Source organism: Drosophila ficusphila, unplaced genomic scaffold (assembly GCF_018152265.1).
Source record: "Drosophila ficusphila isolate 14025-0441.05 unplaced genomic scaffold, ASM1815226v1 contig_414, whole genome shotgun sequence".
NCBI classification, from domain to species: domain Eukaryota; kingdom Metazoa; phylum Arthropoda; class Insecta; order Diptera; family Drosophilidae; genus Drosophila; species Drosophila ficusphila.
Window position 1 is genome coordinate 17,062,736 of NW_025064328.1, and position 22,325 is coordinate 17,085,060.

The 22,325-nt window shown below is 42.1% G+C and overlaps 4 protein-coding genes across 6 annotated transcripts in view; all 4 read left to right on the forward strand.

The window, feature by feature from the left end:
- LOC108093825 (protein grainyhead) overlaps positions 1-3,985 on the forward strand; it is a 42,573-nt gene extending 38,588 nt beyond the window's left edge. The window contains 5 exon segments of the mRNA XM_017194145.2: positions 351-530; positions 624-748; positions 956-1,151; positions 1,832-1,896; positions 2,144-3,985. Coding sequence (XP_017049634.1) covers positions 351-530; positions 624-748; positions 956-1,151; positions 1,832-1,896; positions 2,144-2,270 — 693 coding nt within the window. The 3' untranslated portion in view covers positions 2,271-3,985.
- A 787-nt stretch (positions 3,986-4,772) lies between these two features.
- Positions 4,773-22,181, forward strand: LOC108093847 (calcium release-activated calcium channel protein 1). 3 transcript variants are annotated; one of them, XM_017194182.2, is made up of 5 exons: positions 4,773-5,190; positions 5,508-5,733; positions 12,339-12,738; positions 18,962-19,117; positions 20,815-22,181. In XM_017194182.2, the coding sequence occupies exons 3-5, from the start codon at positions 12,382-12,384 to the stop codon at positions 21,349-21,351; spliced, it is 1,050 nt and encodes a 349-aa protein (XP_017049671.1). In that variant the 5' UTR covers positions 4,773-5,190; positions 5,508-5,733; positions 12,339-12,381; the 3' UTR covers positions 21,352-22,181. The 3 variants fall into 3 exon arrangements, with proteins under 3 accessions (XP_017049671.1, XP_017049672.1, XP_017049670.1); XM_017194183.2 differs by lacking the exon at positions 5,508-5,733; XM_017194181.2 differs by lacking the exons at positions 4,773-5,190; positions 5,508-5,733; positions 12,339-12,738 and having other exon boundaries at positions 16,436-19,117.
- On the forward strand, positions 8,249-10,005 carry LOC108093850. The gene has a single exon (XM_017194185.2). The coding sequence runs from the start codon at positions 9,031-9,033 to the stop codon at positions 9,787-9,789; it is 759 nt and encodes a 252-aa protein (XP_017049674.1). The 5' UTR covers positions 8,249-9,030; the 3' UTR covers positions 9,790-10,005.
- On the forward strand, positions 12,965-15,594 carry LOC108093849 (putative trypsin-6). Its single transcript, XM_017194184.2, has 2 exons — positions 12,965-15,027; positions 15,097-15,594. Exons 1-2 carry the CDS (start codon positions 14,539-14,541, stop codon positions 15,466-15,468), a joined length of 861 nt encoding a protein of 286 aa, XP_017049673.1. The 5' UTR covers positions 12,965-14,538; the 3' UTR covers positions 15,469-15,594.
- Positions 22,182-22,325: the final 144 nt, after the last annotated feature.

Sequence of the window (22,325 nt, forward strand, 5' to 3'; positions counted from 1 at the left end):
ACGCACTCGAAATTCCAAAGCTTCTGCCTCGAAAAAAGCGGTATCTGAAAATGTCCCAAAACGATGGGGTTTAATGGTCCGCACTATTAGTTAGTGTCTTTAATGATCTTAAGCTGCATTTCAATTTTCTTTAATTTGAAATTGAATGCCATTAAGATTCATACAAAAACATTCCTTTATTTAGTGGTTTTTAAAGTACCAAAGTGCATTTTTATTTCCTTATAATAAAATTTACTTAAAACTTGGATACTCCTAAAAGAGTTTCTTAGAAAACATTGCTTACCTTTTTTATTTTACAGCACTCTTATTGTATTTTTTGAAATCCTTATAATTCCCAACTGTTTTTTTAGGGAGCGGAGCGAAAGACGCGCGACGAGGAGCGGCGGGCAGCCAAGCGAAAGATGACCGCCACGGGCAGAAAGAAGCTGGACGAGCTGTACCATCCGGTGACGGATCGGTCCGAGTTCTACGGCATGCAGGACTTCGCCAAGCCGCCGGTGCTGTTCTCGCCCGCCGAGGACATGGAGAAGGTAGGTCAGCCGGGCATTGGCGCTGGCTCCGGATTGACATTCAACCCCCTGAGCAACGGCAACTCCAACTCCAACTCGCACTCGTCCTTGCAGAGCTTCTACGGCCACGAGACTGACTCGCCGGACCTGAAGGGAGCCTCCCCGTTCCTGCTCCACGGCCAGAAGGTGGCCACGCCGACGCTCAAGTTCCACAACCACTTTCCGCCCGACATGCAGACGTGAGTAAAAATCGTCCATCCATTCAAGAAGATATAGCCTGCACTCGGATAAATGGCACAAGAAATAATATGAATAAGAAATCCTTTCCAATCCGAATTCATAGTTCATTTTCTGAGTGCAGGAACCCCAGAACGACATTCAAACTAACTATAATTTTCTTTCTATTTTGTTCCCTTTTTTCCCTAACTCTATATTATCTTATATAGCGATAAGAAGGACCACATACTGGACCAGAACATGCTGAGCAGCACACCCCTGACCGACTTTGGTCCGCCGATGAAGCGCGGCAGGATGACCCCGCCCACTTCGGAGCGCGTGATGTTGTACGTGCGGCAGGAGAACGAGGAGGTCTACACGCCCCTTCACGTAGTGCCGCCCACCACGATCGGCCTGCTGAATGCGGTAAGCACACGCCAACCCCAACTCCCACTTAAAACTCAAAAGCCAAAAGGCAACCCCAAATGAGAAAAACCCAATCCCAGTCCCAAAATCTAAAACAATTCAAACCAAACTCGTTCTAATGGTTAACCACCTTTTCTGTAATTTTGTTCATTTTGGTCTAATTGGATCCGCTGAAAAGAAATCAAACAATCGAAGCGCCAAAATGTCTAAAATCTCTAAAATCAATTCGTTAATCGACTAAGACTAAAGCATAAGTGAACTCAACTAAAAAATCAGCCACATCTCAAACGCTAAATATAAATCGTTACTCACCCGAAGCAATTCGATAATTTGTAACCTGTAGTTGGAACTAATTACGAACCATTTCATAATCAAATCTCATCCAAGGTATATATGCTCGTACACGTGTATATACACTGAACCACCTGCTAAAAATCTGTTCTCCGTACACACTCCGCACACACAAAAGCACAAAAAAATTTACGATACGAGTAGAGGCAGCGAACACATTGAAAAACCCAAAAATCTAAAAAAAAATATATAGTATATAGATTGGCTGACCACAGAAATGAACAAAATTACACAAAGAAAAACCAGCGAGTTATAAGAGAAATATTTTAGCCGCAACAGAAACAACAAAACAGACAAAACATCATATTTCTCTCGTTTCTCAATTGCAGATTGAAAACAAATACAAAATCTCAACAACGAGCATAAATAACATTTATCGCACAAACAAGAAGGGGTAAGTAAGCAGAGCTAAGCAAGTTTAACAGATTCGTGATTCGTGAGCTAGAGAAACACAGATACACCCACACAGAAAGATATACACCACCAGGATGCATCCTTCCCCTCACATCATTATGGCATAGACTAAAATAGAAACTTTAACTCACTTCGTGTGCTAACTTTTTGCATGGGTGTACTACTGATTTATCGATAGTAAATAACAATCGGAAAACTAACGATAATTACCCGCATTCTCATTGCAGGATTACTGCGAAAATTGACGATGACATGATATCGTTCTACTGCAACGAGGACATCTTCCTGCTGGAGGTGCAACAGATCGAGGACGACCTGTACGATGTGACGCTAACGGAGCTGCCGAACCAGTAGCACTGGCAACACGGGTAGCTCCCCATTCCCACACTCAAAATACACAAAACACGGACACAACAAGTTGTTTCAATAAGCCATTTTCAATAGAGCCTAAGTCTAATATCGTAGTTGTAATTGTAATGGGACCCCAAAATCAAGTCGGGCGATTCGAACACACACAAACCCGAGTTGAGTTGCTGCGGAAGTAAATGCTAACCACAATACTTATGTAAAATGATATGTACTTTAAATTCGGATTAGTTACTTAGCAACAATGAGATTATCGAAAATTGCTTGATCAAATTTTACATTCTCGCTATGTCTATAGGCCCTAATCGTAAGCCCTAATCCTAATCCTTAACGTAATCGTAATCGTAACCGTAATCGTACCGTGTATTTATGCCCATATATCGCTTCGTGAACGAGTATATATGTGCGGAGTGCAACAGTGTCTGTCCAGTAGGAATAAGTCTCGTCTCCGCTCCCCTGCTAATGCTAAGACCTTAGGTCCAGGGCTAGTAAGAGTTACAGAATCTATCTTTTAGGTGTATCTAACGGAAGCATTAGCTCTACACGACATCTAGACGTAGCCTATCTATTGTAATCATTTTGTATGTTCGGCTTAAGCGTTTTACTTGTTGAATATAAATTCTAAAATTATTTTTGAAAAACCCACACAAAACACAAATCGTTTGTTCTATATTTCTGTTTCAAAACTAACTCGTTACCCTTCCCCAAACACACACACACACACACCCACACAACCCTATCTGTTATGTATAATTAGGATCTCTGTACACAAAAAAATGAAAGGAAAACCTTGACGAACGAGAAAATTGGTAGAAACCCTCTCGAAGTAATTAATCCTTACATCTAGATATACACCTAGAGATAAGAACACTCTGCAATAAAACATGTTGATAAAAATCTTAATTAAGTCCAAGCTAAGGCAAAAACAAAATCGAAAAAAAAAGACAACTTTAAAAACATTTGTGTGCATTTGTTGAAAAACAAAAAAATATCTAAAGAACAATAATCAGCCGAGAAAGTTGATTCAAAACTAAACAATTATTAAATCAAGAATCGATAATCAACTGTAGCACCAGAAAAGATCGCAACATTCGTATGAATATAGACACAGATATATATGATATAGGGATAACCATCGCATAGCTCGAATGCGTTTACAATCTTTGTTTGCCATAATTAACAGTTTAATTTAATTAACGAAATGTTTTGTGTACAATGTTATTTGAATTCAAGCAGAAGCTTCTCCGCGAGTTTTGCTTGAAACTACGAATACTCCGCATCGATTGCTACAATTTTGAACAGTACGAGTTCAATGCTCAATATTATTATTAATTGTTTATTAATTGTAATCCCCCTTAACTTCTACCCCCTCGCCCCTTAATAATGCTCTTCTTGTCCTTCGCCTTTTGTCCCTTAACGCTTTTGCGAGGGGGAAAACCATTTTCCATTTGACATTTCCGGTGTTGTACATCACAATTTGTTTTTAATTTTAGCCCTAGTTCTAAATGTACTATTCAGATTACACAATATTATGATATGAATTGAGAAGAGATAAGATATCAGAGGATATGGAATGATGATGATGAATCGAAAATCTTGCCGGCATGTTATAATTCTTTACGTTTAGTTATCGTAACCCTTAAGTTCTACGCTCTTTCTATATATTGTATACACAAAACATACACATATATTTTAAAAGCCAATAATTTATTTTTTGTTACTGTTGGAAAACAATTCCGCGAAAAATAGAAAAGCGAAAAAACCACAAAAAAAACGTGAAAATGCAACTGAGAAAAAGTGACACTCCATCGTGTGAGAAGTGCATGTCCAACTTGAGAAATTATAAAAAGAGACAAACAAGCAAATAAAACAAATTGTACAATATAATTATAATGAATACACAACATTTAAATAAAGAACAAAAAGTAAATAAGCTGTTTTTGCCAAAGGGACTTGATGAAAAATACAGCTTTAACAAGAAAGGACAAATTTGCCGAAAAATCCACTTTTCGGATTTTTGACAAGGGGTAACATCATCGGAACATCGGAACCAAACTAATGATGCAGTTTCTTAGGTGACTTTGTCACAAGCATTTTGAGGTATACCAATCCAAAATCGGACATTATAAAGATAAGTTATAGGCTTTCAAGTGCCCTGCAAGGGTATAAAATCCAACAATTTACTTATATTCTACATGTACATGTAGATACACATGCAGAAGCGTGTAGCATACCTGCGCGTGTAAAAATATCTTTACAATATTCATACACATTTGACATTTTACAAAACTATCTGAAAAACCGGCTGGTTAGCTTTTCGAAAACACCAAGAATCTAACGGCAAAATACCTGGGCCAGCAACAAAATGTGCAATGCCGCCGCTGCCGGCGTCGACGTCGCTGCTGCTGCGCTTTCCGGCAGAGGCATCGGTATTTATTTATCTTTGCGTTGGCAGCAAACTTTTCATTCATTCGGAGCTCGCAGAAAAGCGAACGTGTGTGCTCGCTGCCGCCGTATTTATCTTGTATTTTTATTTTCTGTTGTGCTTCGCGGGCTTCTTGCATTTTTTATTTTCCTTTTTTCCCCCGTTTCGACTTTTGTGTTCCTTTTTCTGTGCATATTTCTAAGCATCGTAACTGTTTGTTCGTGGGTCTGAAGCATTTCATTTGCACAACAAACAATGTGCAAATATTTGGCCGACAGTTGACTACACTAAAATAATTATAATCAGTGACAAGATAAAAAAGGAGCTCGCGGATGATCCGCAGATAACGTGGCCTGCGGCGAAGAAAAACCGCATGAAGAGCTCCCAGAGAGTGACAACCATTCGTCGGATGGAAAACCATTCACCTTCCTCAGTTCAAAATTCAAAACGATTCGCTCCGGTTGTGGGTGGCTGCTGCAGAATGTAAGCCCTTTTAGAAAGTACAGAAGAGCTTATATAAGTCAAATATAAAATCTTACTACAAATGAAAATTCAATTTTTATTATAAATTGTTTCCATACCACCTACAAAACATAGATCTTACGTCAAAGATAATCTTATCTTAAATGTTCAGATATTGTATCTCTAAAATGAAATGTTTTTGTTGTGGTCTTCTAAGCGCCAAACAATCTTTTGACTAAAGTAAATAAAAAAACGTAATCTTTATATATTAGTTTATAATGATGTTTATTTTATTTGTCAATGTATAAAAACATAAATTCTTGATTCTTGAAATTAAGTTGTTTGGCTGTGACAAATGCTTGTGCCTTTTATGGAAGTTCGACTGTGAATGTTATGATGTGATGGCATAGAAAGTGCATTAGCTGGAAGCCGGAAAAGTCGCCAACCCAAACACGTGCTTATAAAACCTAGAAGCGGCAACGAGCAAAAAACGGCAACTTGTTTCGTTGCGCCTTTAAAAACGGATAAAAAGTAAGATAGTGCGCTCAACGGGAAGAAATACAGGTGAGCAGCTCCCAATTCTGGATTCCCATTCCCATTCGCATTCCCATATCCAATATCCATTTCCAACTGGAACTTCCCTTCTCCTGTCGGTCGGTCATTTGCAATTCCAAGTTGCACTCAAACTACTTGACAATGCTGAAATTTCAATTGCAATTTACACTTTCGCTTGTATACATTACAACCGTAGAATAACTGCCAATTACTATCAATTGAAAAGGGCGCGTGAGCCATTGATTGAATCGAACCTAACGGTTTTGGGTGATTCTGGATCAGGGCCTCTACACTGCACGAAACTAGTCTTCTAAACCCAGAAAAAAGTAGTAAACGTATATAAATAACATGCTATCTTCAGTGTCAATTGAAATAATAATAATAATAATAAATAAGAATAAATGGAATATAAATGGTTCTTTTGTTGCAAATAAACCAACATAAATTCTTCTCTCAGTGTACGCCCTGTTGAGTCACAGGTTAACCCTAGACACGCCATCATTGTGTCACTATAATTACTGTTATTCGTATTGGGTTCGCTTAACTTTCGTGTTTAATATCGCTTGCATAACTCACAAATCTAGATGTTCTGGGAAAATTAAGTAATTTATTGTGCCTCATTATTTAGCCAGAAATAATTGTCAGCGCCCAGGATCAGGGTCGAGAAATCTGCCCTTTCTCTTATCTGAATTAACCGCCATATCATGCTGATCGTGTTAGCCAAGAACAAAGACGGCATTGGTATTTCCCCGTTTCCTAGTCAGATGCGAACTTCAGTCCGAAACCTCCCACTCCAATCGCCCGATCGCATTGGAACCTTCATTAGATCCCAGTTGCTCAATTGATGACTGCTTATAGCATCATCGACGTCGGTCGAGAGTTAATTGCTCGGCGTGATTATGACATCCCCCTGCTCACCTTTAATTGAATTTATCAAATTTACTTGGCTTCATTAGAATATTCGTTGTACGATCGCGGAACGCAGATTTATGGCTGCTCCATTCCGTCTGGCCTTGATAGCCCGAGTCAATTTTTGAAGAATTGTGTAAATTTGCGCTGGTTATACAGTGCTTGCATGCTCCGAGTATGGAATGAGTATGAGTATGAGTCTGAGTACATTTGCCAGCCGATACACTTGGACCTTTGTCAGTCGGGGGAAGATCTGTTGACAGAACCTTTGGCTTGAGGGGCTTGAGGTTGCTGCCACTGTTCTCGTGATCCAGAGATTCCGAGATACAATTACGCAGCTCAGCAAGTCAGTGGCCAGAACGTGTCAAGTATGAATTACAAGCGTCTGAAGTTGAGGTTGGGAAAGGCGGCGGGTGCACCGGGAGAAAATCTACTTAAAGACACTAAGTAATCCTTTTATTTGTGTTAAACAAGTTATGCCTTAATTTAAAGGCGTAATTATGAATTTAAATAAGATAGGCTCCTAAGCGTGTCAAGTATGAATACAAAGGGAGAAACTGAGGTTGAAGCTAAAGCACCTTAAACAATTAAATTTTAATCAAGAAAGTCATCACAGATTGAAATGTTTATTAGGCAAGATAAAGTCGTTTCGTTCACAGCTAACAACTTGTGTTATTAAATCATTAAAAACTAAGCAAATGATCAGGTCAAAATCAGATTAAGGTAACATTAATATCTCTATCTTTCCCTTATTTACCCTATTGAAATTCAGAGCAATCTTTTTAAAGATTGACATTTGAAGCTCCGATCTTATTTTAGATTCTCGCAGTGCTGAAAGAAATGCTCGCCTCCAGGCGGAGATCGAATCGCTCTGAATTGGTTAGGGCAACCGGCAGTCACAGCTGTTTGAGCCGAAAGCTTTTACCTGAGAGCTTTTCCCGCGCCACTTATTAACTGGTTTAAACAATTTCCCCTGTTTGTGTTTTCCATCTGCGTGACTCTTCCGCATCTGCATGCGAATCTGGGCGAGAGTGGCCTTAAGTTAAACAAACAGGGCTAAGATCAAAAGTTCCCATTGCTTACGCGATCGTAAAGCCTGATCCCCATTTACAATTAGCCCGAAATCTTCCTGCTGCAGTTAGATAGATCTTTATGATGCCCAAATTGTTTAACAATGGACCGTTTAAGCCGTAAAAAGTACACATTTCATTAAGCAAATAAGGGCAATGCGAAAGGCCCAATAAACGGAATGAAATCGGTCCCAGAGCCCCGGAACGTGTCAATAATATTAAAGTGTTGCTTTTTATCGAGGAGATACGAAGGCGAGCGAAGGTTTTTCCCCGACGGTGTTGCGTGGGGAGATGTGGGAATTCTGGGGAGTGGAGAATCACAACTTCTTAATAGATTGGCGTTGCGCCCGAGGAAATTGTCGTGGGGTCGCAAAGTAATTCCAGCTCAGTCCGATCGCGATACTACTCTTTCGCTCCCCAATTTCCTCGGCTCTGATTTCACTTTACCTCTCCCTCTCTCTCTCTCTCTTTTTTTTTACTCTTTTTCTCCGGCGTAAAAGCTCCGATCGTGCTTGGGGCGTTTCGTTTGGGGCTTGTGATTTCAGTTTCAGTTTTGAAGATCACTCGTTGCGAAGCGGACGCCCAGCGAAGCGCAAAGAGAAAGCCACGGGCAAAAATATAAATAATAATACGACAATTATATATTCCAAACTCGAACTGAACTTCGAGTCGAACTCTGTGAATGACCACACTTGTGTACTTAAGACGCGAATAAATACCAACAATATTGGGCAAACAAAGCTGGTCCAGAAAGCCGTTCGTTACACTTCCCATTACCAATATCAATGTCAAGCGATCGTGAAAACACTCGCACTCGCACTCGCACTCGATCGTTCCAAATCCAAATCCGGGGTCAGAAGCTCTCCGGCTGATTAACACTCCGCATCTCCAGCACACCACACCGAGCGAAAAAATAAACAAAAACAGACAAACACACAAATACGGCAAATGCGAACAACAAATTAACAGAAACGCGCGGAATATAGAAAAACACGTTTCCACCGAAAAGGCGCTTGCGAAAAACAACAACAAATTAACCAAATAACAAATAACACAAATTGTTGTCGCTTTTGTTATTGAACACACACGCGCACACACGCACACACGCACGCGCATTTGAAATTGAAATTGAAATTTAAAGGCCCTGATTCTGGCCATTACCAAATATGTCCAAAAGCTGAGCTTGAATCGAGATCGCGAGGCGACGTTTGCTTGTAACCCGAGCAGCCGTGACCACAGAAAAGTCATTCAAGATACTAAACACTAGATACAGATCCGAGTATCTGAGTATCTGAGTATCTGTGCAACATCTATTACACAAAACGCCATGGAGCGTTCGCACAGCTGCAGCAATTTCGAGGGCCGGACGGGGGCCAAGGTCGATTGTACCGCCGAGCAGCTGGCGGGCAGCAGCGACCACCTGCCCAGCGCCCACTTTCCGCCCAGCAAGCCGCTGCGCAGGCGCAGAAAGCTCCAGCGGCAGTCGTCCGCCGTGGACGCCGACGACATGGAGTACGCCGCCGATCTGGAGGAGAACGCCGACCCGGATGTGGAGCAGTTATCGCCCGTCGTCGCCATGCCCCTGCGTCACATTTCCGCCACGAGTTCCCGCTGCCTGCGCCACGAGGAGTCCTTCGAGTCCTGCAGCACAGCGCCCGAATTGAGTCCCCAGGCGCAGAGGCAGCAGAGGTTCAGCAGCCTGCTCCTCAGAGACAGCTCCGTGTCCGTGCAGTCCGACTCGAGTCGGTACTCCAGTGTGGACAGTCTGCTGGAGGCGCGGAAACCCGATCCCGAGGCCATACTCATCAACCTGGGCTTCGGACCCCTGAGCTCCGAGGACATGCTGTCCCGCATTCCGCGGCGGTTCCTCAAACCCTCCCAGGTACCCGGCATCGATACCGATGCCTTCGTGCAAAGACTGACTTTGGCCCGATCCCTGGCCGACTCGAGTGTTCTGGGCTACAGAGGGCTGACCGGAAATCCGGACATGCCGCCCTCGTCCATTGTGGCCAGCATCATGAAGCGGTTCGAGGTCAACCATCATCGCAAGAACTCCATGGGCTCCATCAAGCCCACCATCCAATAGGGTCGAACTGAAGTTAGTCAGCCAAATAGAGGACACACTGTAGCGCCAGTTGTTGCCTTGTGATCCTTGTGATCGATCGTCTTGTCTTGTCCATTAGTCCTTAAAAGTGCCGCGTACTTAGCTCCTAGCTGTGCATCTGTATTACTTACTATATTGTTTTCGCCAACTATTGTCAACTCTTTTTAAGTATGAATTAAATATGATATTTTATGTTAATTGGCTGACTTTTTTGGGCTATTTATGGGTGACTAATGAGGTGCTTTTATTCTAAAGAAGCAGGTTTAAAAGCCCAAATTTGCATAAAAATGCAGATATTATGGTTCAACAGATGTTTACAAAACAAAACAACATTTTTAGCTTACCGATTTTACAAGATGTGACTCTGCTGAAAATGTATATATTTTCTTATATTAATTATAAGCAGTTGCTTAAAATTCGGGAATTATTTATTTAAGATCTTTAGGAGAAACCAGAAGTTTCCATCTCAACTGTAAAACGCAATAGCTGAAGTTTAATTAAAAGGGACTTTGTAGCAGGTCAAAAGTTATAAAGTGTTTTGTTCGAAAAGAGCTTTTAAGAGTTATATAATTAGCAATCATTAAAACCTTTAAGCGTTTCAAGCATTGTGTATAAAACGAGTTACTTTTCAGATAAAGAAAATGCTCGATAAGAATTTAAGAGTTTTGAGTGTTTGAAGTCGCTTCCAAGAATTCGCTGTTTCTCCAGTTTGAATCCGATTTTAGAAATCTGCGTCACTGTCAAATGGGCTGATTGTTTATGTACATATGTTGTAGTTGAACAAATTCATTTGCGATATAAGTACATATTTACATATATGTACATATGTACTCCCCGAAGCCCACAGACACACATTCATGGTGTTTGCATTGTTTGTTTTTTTCTTCTTATCGAATGTTGATTTCTGAGCGAAGTTTTATTAATAGCCAGTGACTTGGCATCTTTGTCGCATGCCCCAAGCAAAGAAAATAATAATAAAAAACACATATCGAGTAGAGCTTGGAATTGAGAGACCCAGAAGGGATTACAACGTCTGCGGCACTCGGATCGCTTATTGATTTCAATTGCCCGCAATTGTTTACATTCACGACCCAAGTCCAAGTCGTGCTCGCCACGGAAGCAGGGCATGCAAAAATATTATAGTTATTGGGCCCTAACCCCCCGACCCGTTTGTTTGGTTGCCAAACAAATATTGTATAGCCGCCTGATAACCGATAATGGCATTTGCGCACATTTGTAACACCTTGAAGGCGACGCACGGCCCACAAGGAAATTCTAATACGTCCACTAACAGCAGCGGGTAGAACATTAGATCGTAGACCATAGATATCTTCAACTATAAACAAATTTAGTAGCCTCTTTACTTACAGCTAAAAATACTTTCTGTCATTGATTGTTTTAATCAAATAATGATATTATGAGCGTTTAAAAGGTATGCTGTGGATTGATCGAGTTAACTTTTGAGTCGTCGTGATTCTTGAATTATGAAAGTATTTTGGCAAGAGCTTACTACATGTTATATCTTAAAGAACTTATTACTTTGATCACGACTGTTGCTATGCAAATACGTGAGTGCTCGCGGGGTTTGGGCATATCCAATAGATAACGGTTCTAGGTCTGTTCATCGGCACATGACTCGCTTTATCTATCGATGGGATGTAAATTAATTCCCAAACAAAGCAAAGCAATAGCACAGACAAAGGAAAACAGCGAAAGAAAAGCGAAGAAAGCCATTGCCAAACACTTGCGAAAGTGTGGGTGTGAATATTAGACAACTGAAAGGGAGGGCGAATAGCACAGTTATGCTAGAAACAATCGCTGCACTCCTCACACCCATTGGAAATTTGCAAGTTCAAGGCAGACAACAAAAGAGCGACAGATGCAATGTCCATATGTATGTTTGTATGTATATATTTACATACGCTGACCAAGAATAAAATATTTGTGCCCACGCCGGAAGAATGTGAAAGAAAATTAGCAAACCAAATCAAAAAGAGGGCTCTCTGAATCAGAATGAATTCGAAAAAGACCAAAAGGCAGCCATTGGCAAATTAAAATGTGTGTCAGGGCGTAAAGCACTGCAAACAATTTGATTAATTCAAATGACTGTGGGTGGGCGTTTGATTAATTGGCCTACGTTGGCGTCTTGGCACTTTGGCAAATAGTAAATAGAAATCTACTGACCTGGGAGAGAACCAATTCAAAGTTTCTGACTAAAGCCCTCCCGGTTAAAAACATCTTCATATTTGGCGCCTTTTGCGTAAAAACATAAACGTAACAGCTGACGGCTGGCGTCCCACCACTGAGGAAATCGATAGATCGATAAGTTAGCGTCAGGCGTTAGGCAATTTTTTATCGCTGGGCAGAAGTAAAGCAACGAAATGCTGTTGAATTAATTTGTTTTTTGTTTAGTTTACTTTCAAACCTCGCCGATCGTACTTAATTTGCACCTCACTGCTTTCGTTGTGTCGTTGCTAACTCAACCGTTGCTCTCTTTTTATTTGCTTGTATATTTCCGTGCACCATGGCAGAAGTACTTAAAAACGCAGAAGAATTCGCACATTCTGGGCCAAAATGTCTGTGTGGACCACGGCTAACACTGGAGGCCTAGAGACGCCATCGAAATCGCCGCTTACCTCCTCTGTTCAGAGGTTGGCAAGGAGTTCAGCAGTGACCGTCACTGGAAACCAGCAGCAGCATCACTTCCAGCACGTTGTGGCCGCCGCCGTTGCAGCAGCCACCTCCGTGGCCACCGGACACCAGTTCCAGCAGCAATTCCCGCTGCACCCCCACCCCCATCCGCATCACAGCAACAGTCCCACTGGAAGCGGCAGCAATAGCAACAACAGCGCCGGATTCCAACGTTCCAGCATCAGCAACTCGCTGCTGCAGTTCCCACCACCGCCTCCTCCATCTCAAAACCAGGCTAAGGTAAGTCCAATAACAAATCAATTCCCGATCTCTGTCTCTTCGATCTTCCCTCTCGTCCCGTCTCTTTCCCACCCGCACTTAAAAAGCGATGCTATGGAAGCCACTCTCTCGTAACCTCTCTCTCATCCCCACTCTCTCTTACGCGTTGGCAGTGGGCGCATTCAGCAGATAAATCACAGTTTTGGTCTATTCAAGTCGTGATTTAGTTTTTAAGTTCCATTTATCAAGGGAACTTATGATAGGTAAAATAATAGTGTGGCATAAAAGTTTTTAGGGGTACTACAGATTTCTTATAGTCAAAAGCATTAGGCGTATATATTAATTCTACAAAATTGTATATGTTGTTATTTTTTTTTTTGATGTGATTACAATTAGTAAGTTTCCCAATCAAAATAAAGCGAGGAAAGAACAATGACATTTGTTGAGTGGGCTGCCAAATTCAATTTGTACATTCTACATAATTTAGCTGCAGCTATATTTAGGTGTCTAAAAACGATATAACCTGCAAACATCAACGAATTTGTTGTACAACTCTAGTGACATTTTCTGTCCCAGTAGCAAATGTTATTTTCTGGATGGTTTGGCAATTAGCAAATTGCTAAAATTCAAAGAAATTGTTTTCAAAGATAAAAACTTTTCTGTCGGAAAAAAACTGATAAAGAAAAGTGTTCATAAAAAAGTATTTTAAAGCGAATACTATTTGTACCGAAAGTGCCAATAAATAAATCTCATTTCTTGTCATTGTAGTCCCATCGTAAATAACGTATTTCATATCTAAATTTCGCTATTCCCTGCTGAATGCGCCCGCTCAATCGAGCCACTAAATCTGACAAACAAACAAGGCCTAAGTTTCAAGTCGAACAAGATCGCACCGACATTCGAAAATACACACAACGCACACACATACACACCCCAGGTATGACGGAGTTACCTGTGGAACCTGCTGAATTATTGAACAGTGTTTTTGGCGAACAGCACTGACAATGAAATTGTAAATGGTCATGGAAATATCGTAGAACCGGCGTCTAATTGGCTCCAAGAGTCGTTCGCTTTGCTTATCGGGTCTGCCTTATTTGCTTTTCTTTTCGCCGGTGATAATAAAAACACGCACCCACCCACGAGCACTCAAGAAATGAGGTGCTCCTTGGTCGGCGCCTCTGAAATCCAGGTGTGTGTTTGCATACGTATTTCGCCTCGGTTCGGAGGGGAAATTAAACACCAACCGCCAGCTGACACCTTCCGATTTTTGTTCTGCTTTATCTGCTGGGCTTATTTATATTCACATTTTTGAAGTGGTTACACTTTGTATTTATTCTGAAGGAAGTCAGGCGGCTGGAGAGCCCAAGAAAACTCGTTGCATTTGACAGCTCAAGTTAATATTAACATTAACCAGATTTGTATTTGTGTAAGCCAGAAAAACGAGGCACTTTCGTTCTCGAAAATATCGTCATATCTCAAAAATTGTGGTTTTTAGTGGAACAATTGAATTTAAAGGAGAACGAAATTGATTTTATTGAACTGTTTCTGTTTGCTGAAGTTGTTGCAAGCTTATTTATTAACTTGTCTTTTGCAAATATTTGAGTACATATATTCAATTTTAGGTAACCCACATTAGAAAGTTGATTCATTAATACATTGCTCGATTTTGGTTAGTAAGAATTTTTAAAACCTGATTTGCTATACAAATATGAATTGAATCTCATTACTTTCGTATCGAGTATACTTTGGAAATTAAGTTGATTAATTTGCCCACTTTAATGATCGAAAAACATCGAGACACAGTGCTACATCTCACTGGGGATGCAGTGCCTCCTCTTCCTGTGGCTCCTCTCTTATGTTGCTCATTCAAGTGTCAAGGGTCATGAAACGGCCATTACGGTAGGAAGAAGATACCACCAGAATGTGGTGTCGATCAGGACGACCAGGCACATCCGCAGCTGGGGCGACAATCACTTTTGCGTCGGCTCCATCGTGGCCACCCGGTGGGTCCTGACCACCGGCTGCTGTGTGAGCACCTTGCCGAAGAGCACACCAAATCAGGCCACCAGCCGAAGGAACTTGAGGGTTGTAGTCTTTGCACAAAGGCGATTAATGAAGCCGCCGCCTCGCAACATCTTTAAGGTGGATGAGGTGGTGCTGGACACGGAATCCGATGTAGGGTGCTCCAACTTGGCCATGTTGAAGCTGAATCGGGCCGTTACCGGTGACAGGTTCGCCGTGCACTTGCCGCATAACGAGATGAACTCCACGTGGCTTTGCCAAACTGTCGGATGGGGCAGAATATATTATGTGAGTGATGTTCAATGATGTTCTGATTAAGTACTTTTCGAACAAGATAATCTCGTATCTTGCCTCCAGAACGGACCCTATGTTAACGAGCTTCTCCAGCTGAAATCGCAGAGGTCCTCGACGACTGCTTGCAAGGAGTACTGCAGTAAATGCATCTGCATGGGAAGTTATTCAGGCAGGGGCAACATGTGCCAGATGGACATGGGAAGCCCGCTTTATTGTGGTCACTATATTTACGGTGTGGCGGGCAAGTCCCACCATTGCGAAGATCAGAACATATTGGTATACTCCAGCATTTACCATCACCGAGACTTCATTGAGAGCACTTTGAGTGCGGCACACTCGCAAAGAAAGTCAAAACGAGATTTAATCGTTTTAGCCCTTATGCTAAACTGGTTTTGGACAGCTTGTTTTGGTTGGCTATTAGAGCAGTTGAAGTAACAAGATTTCATGACACAATTTCCTTGAAAAATATCACATTTTGAATGTGAGTCACTCTATATAAAAAAGCTTGAAAACTCCAATTATGATCGAAATAAAAAAAGAATCCTCCTACACATCTTTAAACCAGAGAGTATTGATCTATGATGTGGTTTTCTTAAACGCGCGGAGGATTGTGTCCCTGGTGGTTTAAGTGGTTGTCTATCTGTTGATCGGATCTTGAATCACTAGTTTAAGTTCAGGGTCTTCGCTGTGCCACTGTGTGTCGTATGTGCGTGTGTTTAATCACCCGACTGTCTTCCCCATTCATCGGTCTATGATCACTGATCGATTGCCAAAAGCAGCGCCAGACGCCACCCCCTCTTCCTCCCCCTTTGTCCTCGCAACTCTCTCTTCACCCCCTTTTCCCCTGTTACTGTTTGTTTTCCTGTAGTTTCGATTTCGCCTCTTCTGGTTCTTCACCTGTCTGGTAGATAGTTCTCTTTCCGTTTCTATTTCTCGCTCACTCTCTCTTTAAACGCTTTCATTCAAATGGCTTTTCTGTACGGTGCGACTTAGCTAACCAAAACATTAGTTGAATGAATTTAAAAACTAAAATGTATATTCTGTTGGCATGTTTGAATTCGACGCAGGATTTGTTCAACATTCACTTGTAAATATTATTTCTTAGCTAACCAATTTGAAGTTCATGTTTCTGACAAGAAGAGCTAACCCTTGATATATTTCTAATTTGTTCTCTTCAATCCGTAGTTCGTTTTGTAGAAGTTGTACTGTAATAGTTCGATTGCCATTATAGTAGCTGTTGTTGTTTTTTGTGTCATCGCAGGCCGCACCGCTCGAATTGATTGTCGAATTTAAATATTCGTCGTCGCTGCCGCTCAGCTACCGCTGTGCCGCCGCCGCACCGCCGGTGCTTACCGCTCAGCTTGGCCGCTCTGCTGGCAGAGCCGTATCAGTCAGTTAGTTGTTAACTTGCCATCGCCGAAGGAACAAGAAGCGCGAAAAGCGAAACGCGGACGCAGAAATGAAATCGAAATAAATGTGCACCGCGCACCTGAATCAAACTCGTGGCGAGAAGGCAAGAATTACTTTTCGATTCAATTTCTTGCGTGGCTTTTTTGCGGAAGTGTCGTCGCCAGCATCCGTGATTTTTTGCTGCTTTCCGCTTTGGTTTTCCACCTTTTTTTTGGGTGCAGCACTCTTTAGAGTACGACTCTTGGCCTTGGCCACATCGAAAAAAAATACAAAAGAACTTAAGTCGGCAACAAGTGTCTGCTGAAACCGTTTTATTGACACATGTATTTTACATTTTATAAGTCCCATACCCATAAAATGTGTTTATAAATAAAAAGTAAATATTATAACGCACACAAAAGAATGAAAAAAGAGAGTGCGGCGAAGAGAGAGGCGAGAAATTTTCACCGTGCGTGTGTGTGCCTATGTGGGTAATTGTTGATCAATTGTCATGTGCAAAAAATAAAAACAATAACAGCCAGCGAAATCATTCAGCATCATCAATGGGAAGCATTGCAAAATCATCCAAGTGAAACGGAACCTAATGAAATAAGCCCCTCGAAAAACAGCGGAAAATCAACGAGATTACAGTGACAAGTGGCGAACGAACTCTAGAACTGAGATTACTCGGAGTCCAAGTACATTGGTTCCACGTTCTGCGAATTGAGATACACTTGGTGCTGCAGAAAGCTAAAGAATTCAGCTCCATAGTTGAGTCATGCTCTGAAGTGTGAAGGCTAATAAAACATATGTTTAAAACTAAGTAAAACCAACGATAGCACTAAACCCTGAGTTCAGTGACGAGTTGATAAGTTATATTCCGACTTCGGAGAATTTAAGAACGATGAACAGTCGCCAATCGAAAGTAATAACAATTCATATTCTAAAGATCCAAAAACTGTAAAAGGTGCCAATAAATTTAATATTCCCAAGAGCCCAGAGAGAAAAGCAATAAAATCCTTAACCCTAGGTCCAAACAGTTGAGAAGTGAATAATAATAATAGCTACTGCGAATCCAGTGCAGCGAACATCAAATTGAATTGTTCTAAGTGCCACATAATTGAGGCAGGGCGTTGTCGATAACCAACATGAGACCTTTATGACCCGATGGAATATTTTTATTTATTAATATACGCCAGACATTGGAAATCAGCCGATCGGTTCGGTCAACTTGCGGAGCACATAAAGTTGAACGGTATTCCGAGAGCCCCTTAAATTGTTGGTCTCACTTTTGACCTTTTGGAACAGCTTAAGAACTGACATTAAAGTAAGCTGTATATTTAAACCCACATAAGGAAACCGATCAGACTGTTAAAGGAATATTTTGTAGATCTTGTGTGGCAAAATTCAAAATTGAAAGCGGTTAGAGCTGCTTTGATTGTCCTCGCCAACTACTATTGAAATTCTATGATCTTGTATAGCTAACGACAAGCTGAAACTTTATAGATCAGGATTCTTGGACAAGTTTTAAGCACTAACTGCAGAGAATAAGCTATAAAGCCAAAAAAAGTTAACAGACTGATACCAACTGATCGGACAGATCAGAAAACAGAGTTTAGAGCTTGGCCAGTAGCCGATGCCACCTTTTGAAGAGGGCGAGATCAAGTCGGAGGAGCAGATACCTCTAAGGCCGCCACGCAGACAGAAGACAATGAAGGCCGAGGAGCAGGAAAAGTCCCAATCACCGGCGGAGGAGCACGAGGAGGAGCACCTGCTGCCGGCCGCGGGGCTGAGCAACCTGCGCTTCGCCCGGGCCAACTTAAGTCAGAGCAGCCTGATGCTGAGCCACCGGCAGGGCTCCTTCGAGACGTCCACCGAGCGGACGGCGAGCAGTGAGACCCTCGACGTTCTCCCCAGCTCGAGGCGCAGCCAGGCGGCGATGCACCATCACCTGCAGCAGCAGCAGCAACAGCAACAGCAACATCAGCTGCCGAACAGCCGCTTGGGGACTCGGCAGCCACCTTCGGCCTTGGCGAGCGCTCTGCATGCCACTGCCAGATTGGCGGCCAGTGTGGATGCCTACACGGCGGCGGCTACAGCCACAGCCACAGCGGCAACCGGCGACTACGGCGGCGACTATATGCGGCCGCATATAGGGAACCTCGGACACGCCCACCCCGCCTCCGGCCAGCCCCTCCACCTGCAGCAGCTGCACCAGGTGCCCGCCGCTCACAATCTGGGCAATCTGAGAGCGAGCAATTTCGTCGGCTCGTCGCGGTACCTCTATCACAGCCAGTTCAATTCGAATTCGCCGCAAGCGAGACGCTTCACTGCGCAGCAGCGAGACGGCTCGCCAGCATTCGCGGCTTCAGCGGCAGCAGCTTCGGCGGCGGCAGCTTCGGCAGTAGCCCCACTAGCGCCACTAGCACCACTAGCACCACTCGCACCCTTCGCCTCCATAGCATCGTCCCCATTCGCGGCCCAGCCGCCGCCCTTTCAGTTGCGCACGTACCAACAGAACCAATCCTACCGCTTTCAGCCGCGAGGACACCACCGCACCGGCAGCAGCAGCATGTCGCAGTCCGGCGAGGACCTCCACTCGCCCACCTACCTCTCCTGGCGGAAGCTGCAGCTGAGTCGGGCCAAGCTAAAGGCCTCCAGCAAGACGTCCGCCCTGCTCTCCGGATTCGCCATGGTGAGTGTTTGATCACTGTACAATTAAGGATAAGTCATAGCGATGAAGAGATGTATACTCGTAGATACTCCGGGGAATAACTAAATCATAAAATCATATTAATATAGAAATTAGAGTTGAGAGAATTACATTGAAATTGATTATTAAATTCTTAGAAACTGAAGAACTAGTATTTATGATCAGTTGTCTACAACGCTTTAAAAATCCTTTGTTTTTATAGAACTTTTCTATCTGAAGCAATATAAAGCTATCCCCATATAACATCTCAATAGCATTGTTTACTGATAGCGTCTGTTTAAATAAAAAAAATGTAATCATTTAAATCAGCTTTGTCTATACGGCAATATGTACTCTAAATCTTTGGAATATAAAAATGAATACAACGGTATTTGGAATTCCATTTGCCCAAAATAGTGATTTGACTCAACAGCTTTTTAAAGGCACTTAAAATGCATTGTATAATGAACCTATAAAGAATTCTGAGTATTAGACGTTTATTGAGCATTACCGTTTCCCAGCTTAAAATTTCATTTATTTCTGGCCTTAGATTTTGGTACAATATCTAAACCCGTCGGAGTGCATACAAACATTAACCCAACTTAATGTACAGGGTCAAAAGTTCTGCCACAAGCCAAAATCTTTTTATTTGGCTATAGCGTATGTGTTGATCAGCATAGACATGAATTTGCCACCACGAAGAGTGCATACACTACCTTTATAAAGTATTTTTATAGTATCAATAAAATGTTCCACTTGACAAATCTGGCATCGAAATGCAATATGTTGTTTGTTCCGTTCGAATGATTTCCCATCTCGCGGTGTCCCATTCAAGTAATTTAAATCACGACAGGGATAACCACACATGTTCAAATGCATATATTACTAATTAGCCTGCACTTTCATCTATGCCTTACCAACATAATTATTTTCGATGCCGGCAGCGACAAATTGAGGGCCAACAAAATAGTTTTGATTTTATTCCCACTACCTTTGTGTTGGCCAAACAAGTCTGTTAGCTGTTTGCTCTTCACATGTGTTCGGTGCCCATTAATAAGGGGTATATTAGGCTCTTTAAACAATTAAATAATAATCATTTATCAATTAGAGAATGAAATTAACTGAATAGGGAAATAAATAAAGGGAAAACATGCATGCAGAAAGATCATGACTGTTCCCAGCTCTATTAAAGTATTTAATGCCAGAATCCCACAATTGTTTCAGTTCGTCATATTAGAAATTTCCCAACTACAATATATGGTTGGCAAATATCCATTTTAATTTGTATGTGAAGTATAAACAATTATTTCAACAAACTTAATGGGCTTGTCTTTCTACAGTTGAGTATTCACGAATTGAGTATTGCAGATTTCGTATGCACTATTTGATTTATGCTCGCAGTTAATTAAGTGAAGAGGTATTTACAGGTCTATTATTCGGACAGTCTGCTTGTTATGCATTCCACATGTACACATAAAATGTAGCAGCAGGGGAGCCAGGGGATTAGAGGCGGATCAGATAATTTAGTCCATTCAGCCCATATAATATAAGAGCACTTTTGCTTAGCTGCCAAATTTTCTCGCGAGAAACGGCTAATAATAATGGAGGAAATGCCGGGGCATCGTTTCGATACTTCCCTAAGTGAATAGAATATCATTAATGATTGATTTCCCTTCCCTTCTTTTCCGATCCCTTTATAGGTGGCGATGGTGGAGGTGCAATTGGACAGCGACACAAAGGTGCCGCCGGGCATGCTGATCGCCTTCGCCATCTGCACCACGATGCTGGTGGCGGTGCACATGCTGGCCCTGATGATCAGCACCTGCATCCTGCCGAACATCGAGACGGTGTGTAATCTGCACAGTATTTCCCTGGTCCACGAGTCGCCGCACGAGCGCCTCCACTGGTACATCGAGACGGCGTGGGCCTTCTCCACGCTGCTGGGTCTGATCCTGTTCCTGCTGGAGATAGCCATACTCTGCTGGGTGAAGTTCTACGACATCAGTCCGCCGGCGGCGTGGTCAGCCTGCGTGGTCCTCATCCCGGTGATGATCATCTTCATGGCCTTCGCCATCCACTTCTACCGCTCCCTCGTGTCGCACAAGTACGAGGTGACCGTGTCGGGCATCCGGGAGCTGGAGATGCTCAAGGAGCAGATGGAGCAGGACCACCTGGAGCACCACAACAACATCCGGAACAACGGCATGAACTACGGCGCCTCCGGGGATATTGTGTAGCGCTTTTTGGCGATCCACGCGTGGATCAAACGAAAAAGACATTGCGGCTCAGGGCAAGCCTCAGACTATTTAAGTGAAACACATATTTTAAATTTGTAGTGGATGCAAATTGTGATAAGCGGAGGCAGTAGATTTTTACTATACGAGTACGAGTATATACGCGAACTGTATTCTGTATTGCGTGTGGACGGAGTGCTGTAGTTCATTATTTTGTACGGCAATTACTAGGCATGGATATAGACAGTGATGAAAGACCCTAATTAAAGCAATAACTCGGACGATCACGTTCGACGAATATTCCTCAAAAATTAGCTTATATTTGTTATATATATTTATTGCGTGTATTTTAAACTGTATGCCGTATTTTTTTGGAAAATTCTTTGGCAGTCTTCCCGTTTATCGTTTAGGAATTCTTTGGACACACCTCAATTGTCTTAGCCCCTAATTTAATGTTAGGCCAATTATGTAAGCGAGAACGCGCTGTAATTTATACTATATAATTTACGATTAAATGACTTTTCTATAAATGGTGTCGGAGTTTAATTTCACAAATGATACTGGACTAATAATACATATAATTCAGAGGTATATAAAATATTCGTACTGTAGTGCTTTAAATACAAGCCAATTCATATCTAATAAACAAGTATTAGGAAACAACTTAACTGTATTACGGTCAAAAGTTTTGATATAGATCATTTTTAATCAGAAGAGATATATATACTAGTTTATTTTGGCCGGTCTATTTTCGATCTTATTGAATGTAAGCTAAGTAGCGCTGTAATTTATACGACTGATTAAACGATTCTTCCACATATACTTAACCGGAACAAACGATTTTCTATTACGGCGATGTCTTTGGCCTCCTTAAGTTTGCGTGCCGTCGCTGGAGGAAGTCAAATGGTGGCAAGACATGCTGTTCGGGGTTGATTAGAAAAGCGACACCGCACGCACGCCGCCCACAAAGACTTGGC

Coding starts and splice junctions, on each gene's coding strand:
- LOC108093850 (XM_017194185.2), top strand. CDS start 9,031: ATGGAGCGTTCGCACAGCTGCAGCAATTTCGAGGGCCGGACGGGGGCC.
- LOC108093849 (XM_017194184.2), top strand. CDS start 14,539: ATGCAGTGCCTCCTCTTCCTGTGGCTCCTCTCTTATGTTGCTCATTCA. Junction 15,028..15,096: donor GATGGGGCAGAATATATTAT/GTGAGTGATGTT, acceptor TCTTGCCTCCAG/AACGGACCCTATGTTAACGA.
- LOC108093847 (XM_017194181.2), top strand. CDS start 18,059: ATGCCACCTTTTGAAGAGGGCGAGATCAAGTCGGAGGAGCAGATACCT. Junction 19,118..20,814: donor TGCTCTCCGGATTCGCCATG/GTGAGTGTTTGA, acceptor ATCCCTTTATAG/GTGGCGATGGTGGAGGTGCA.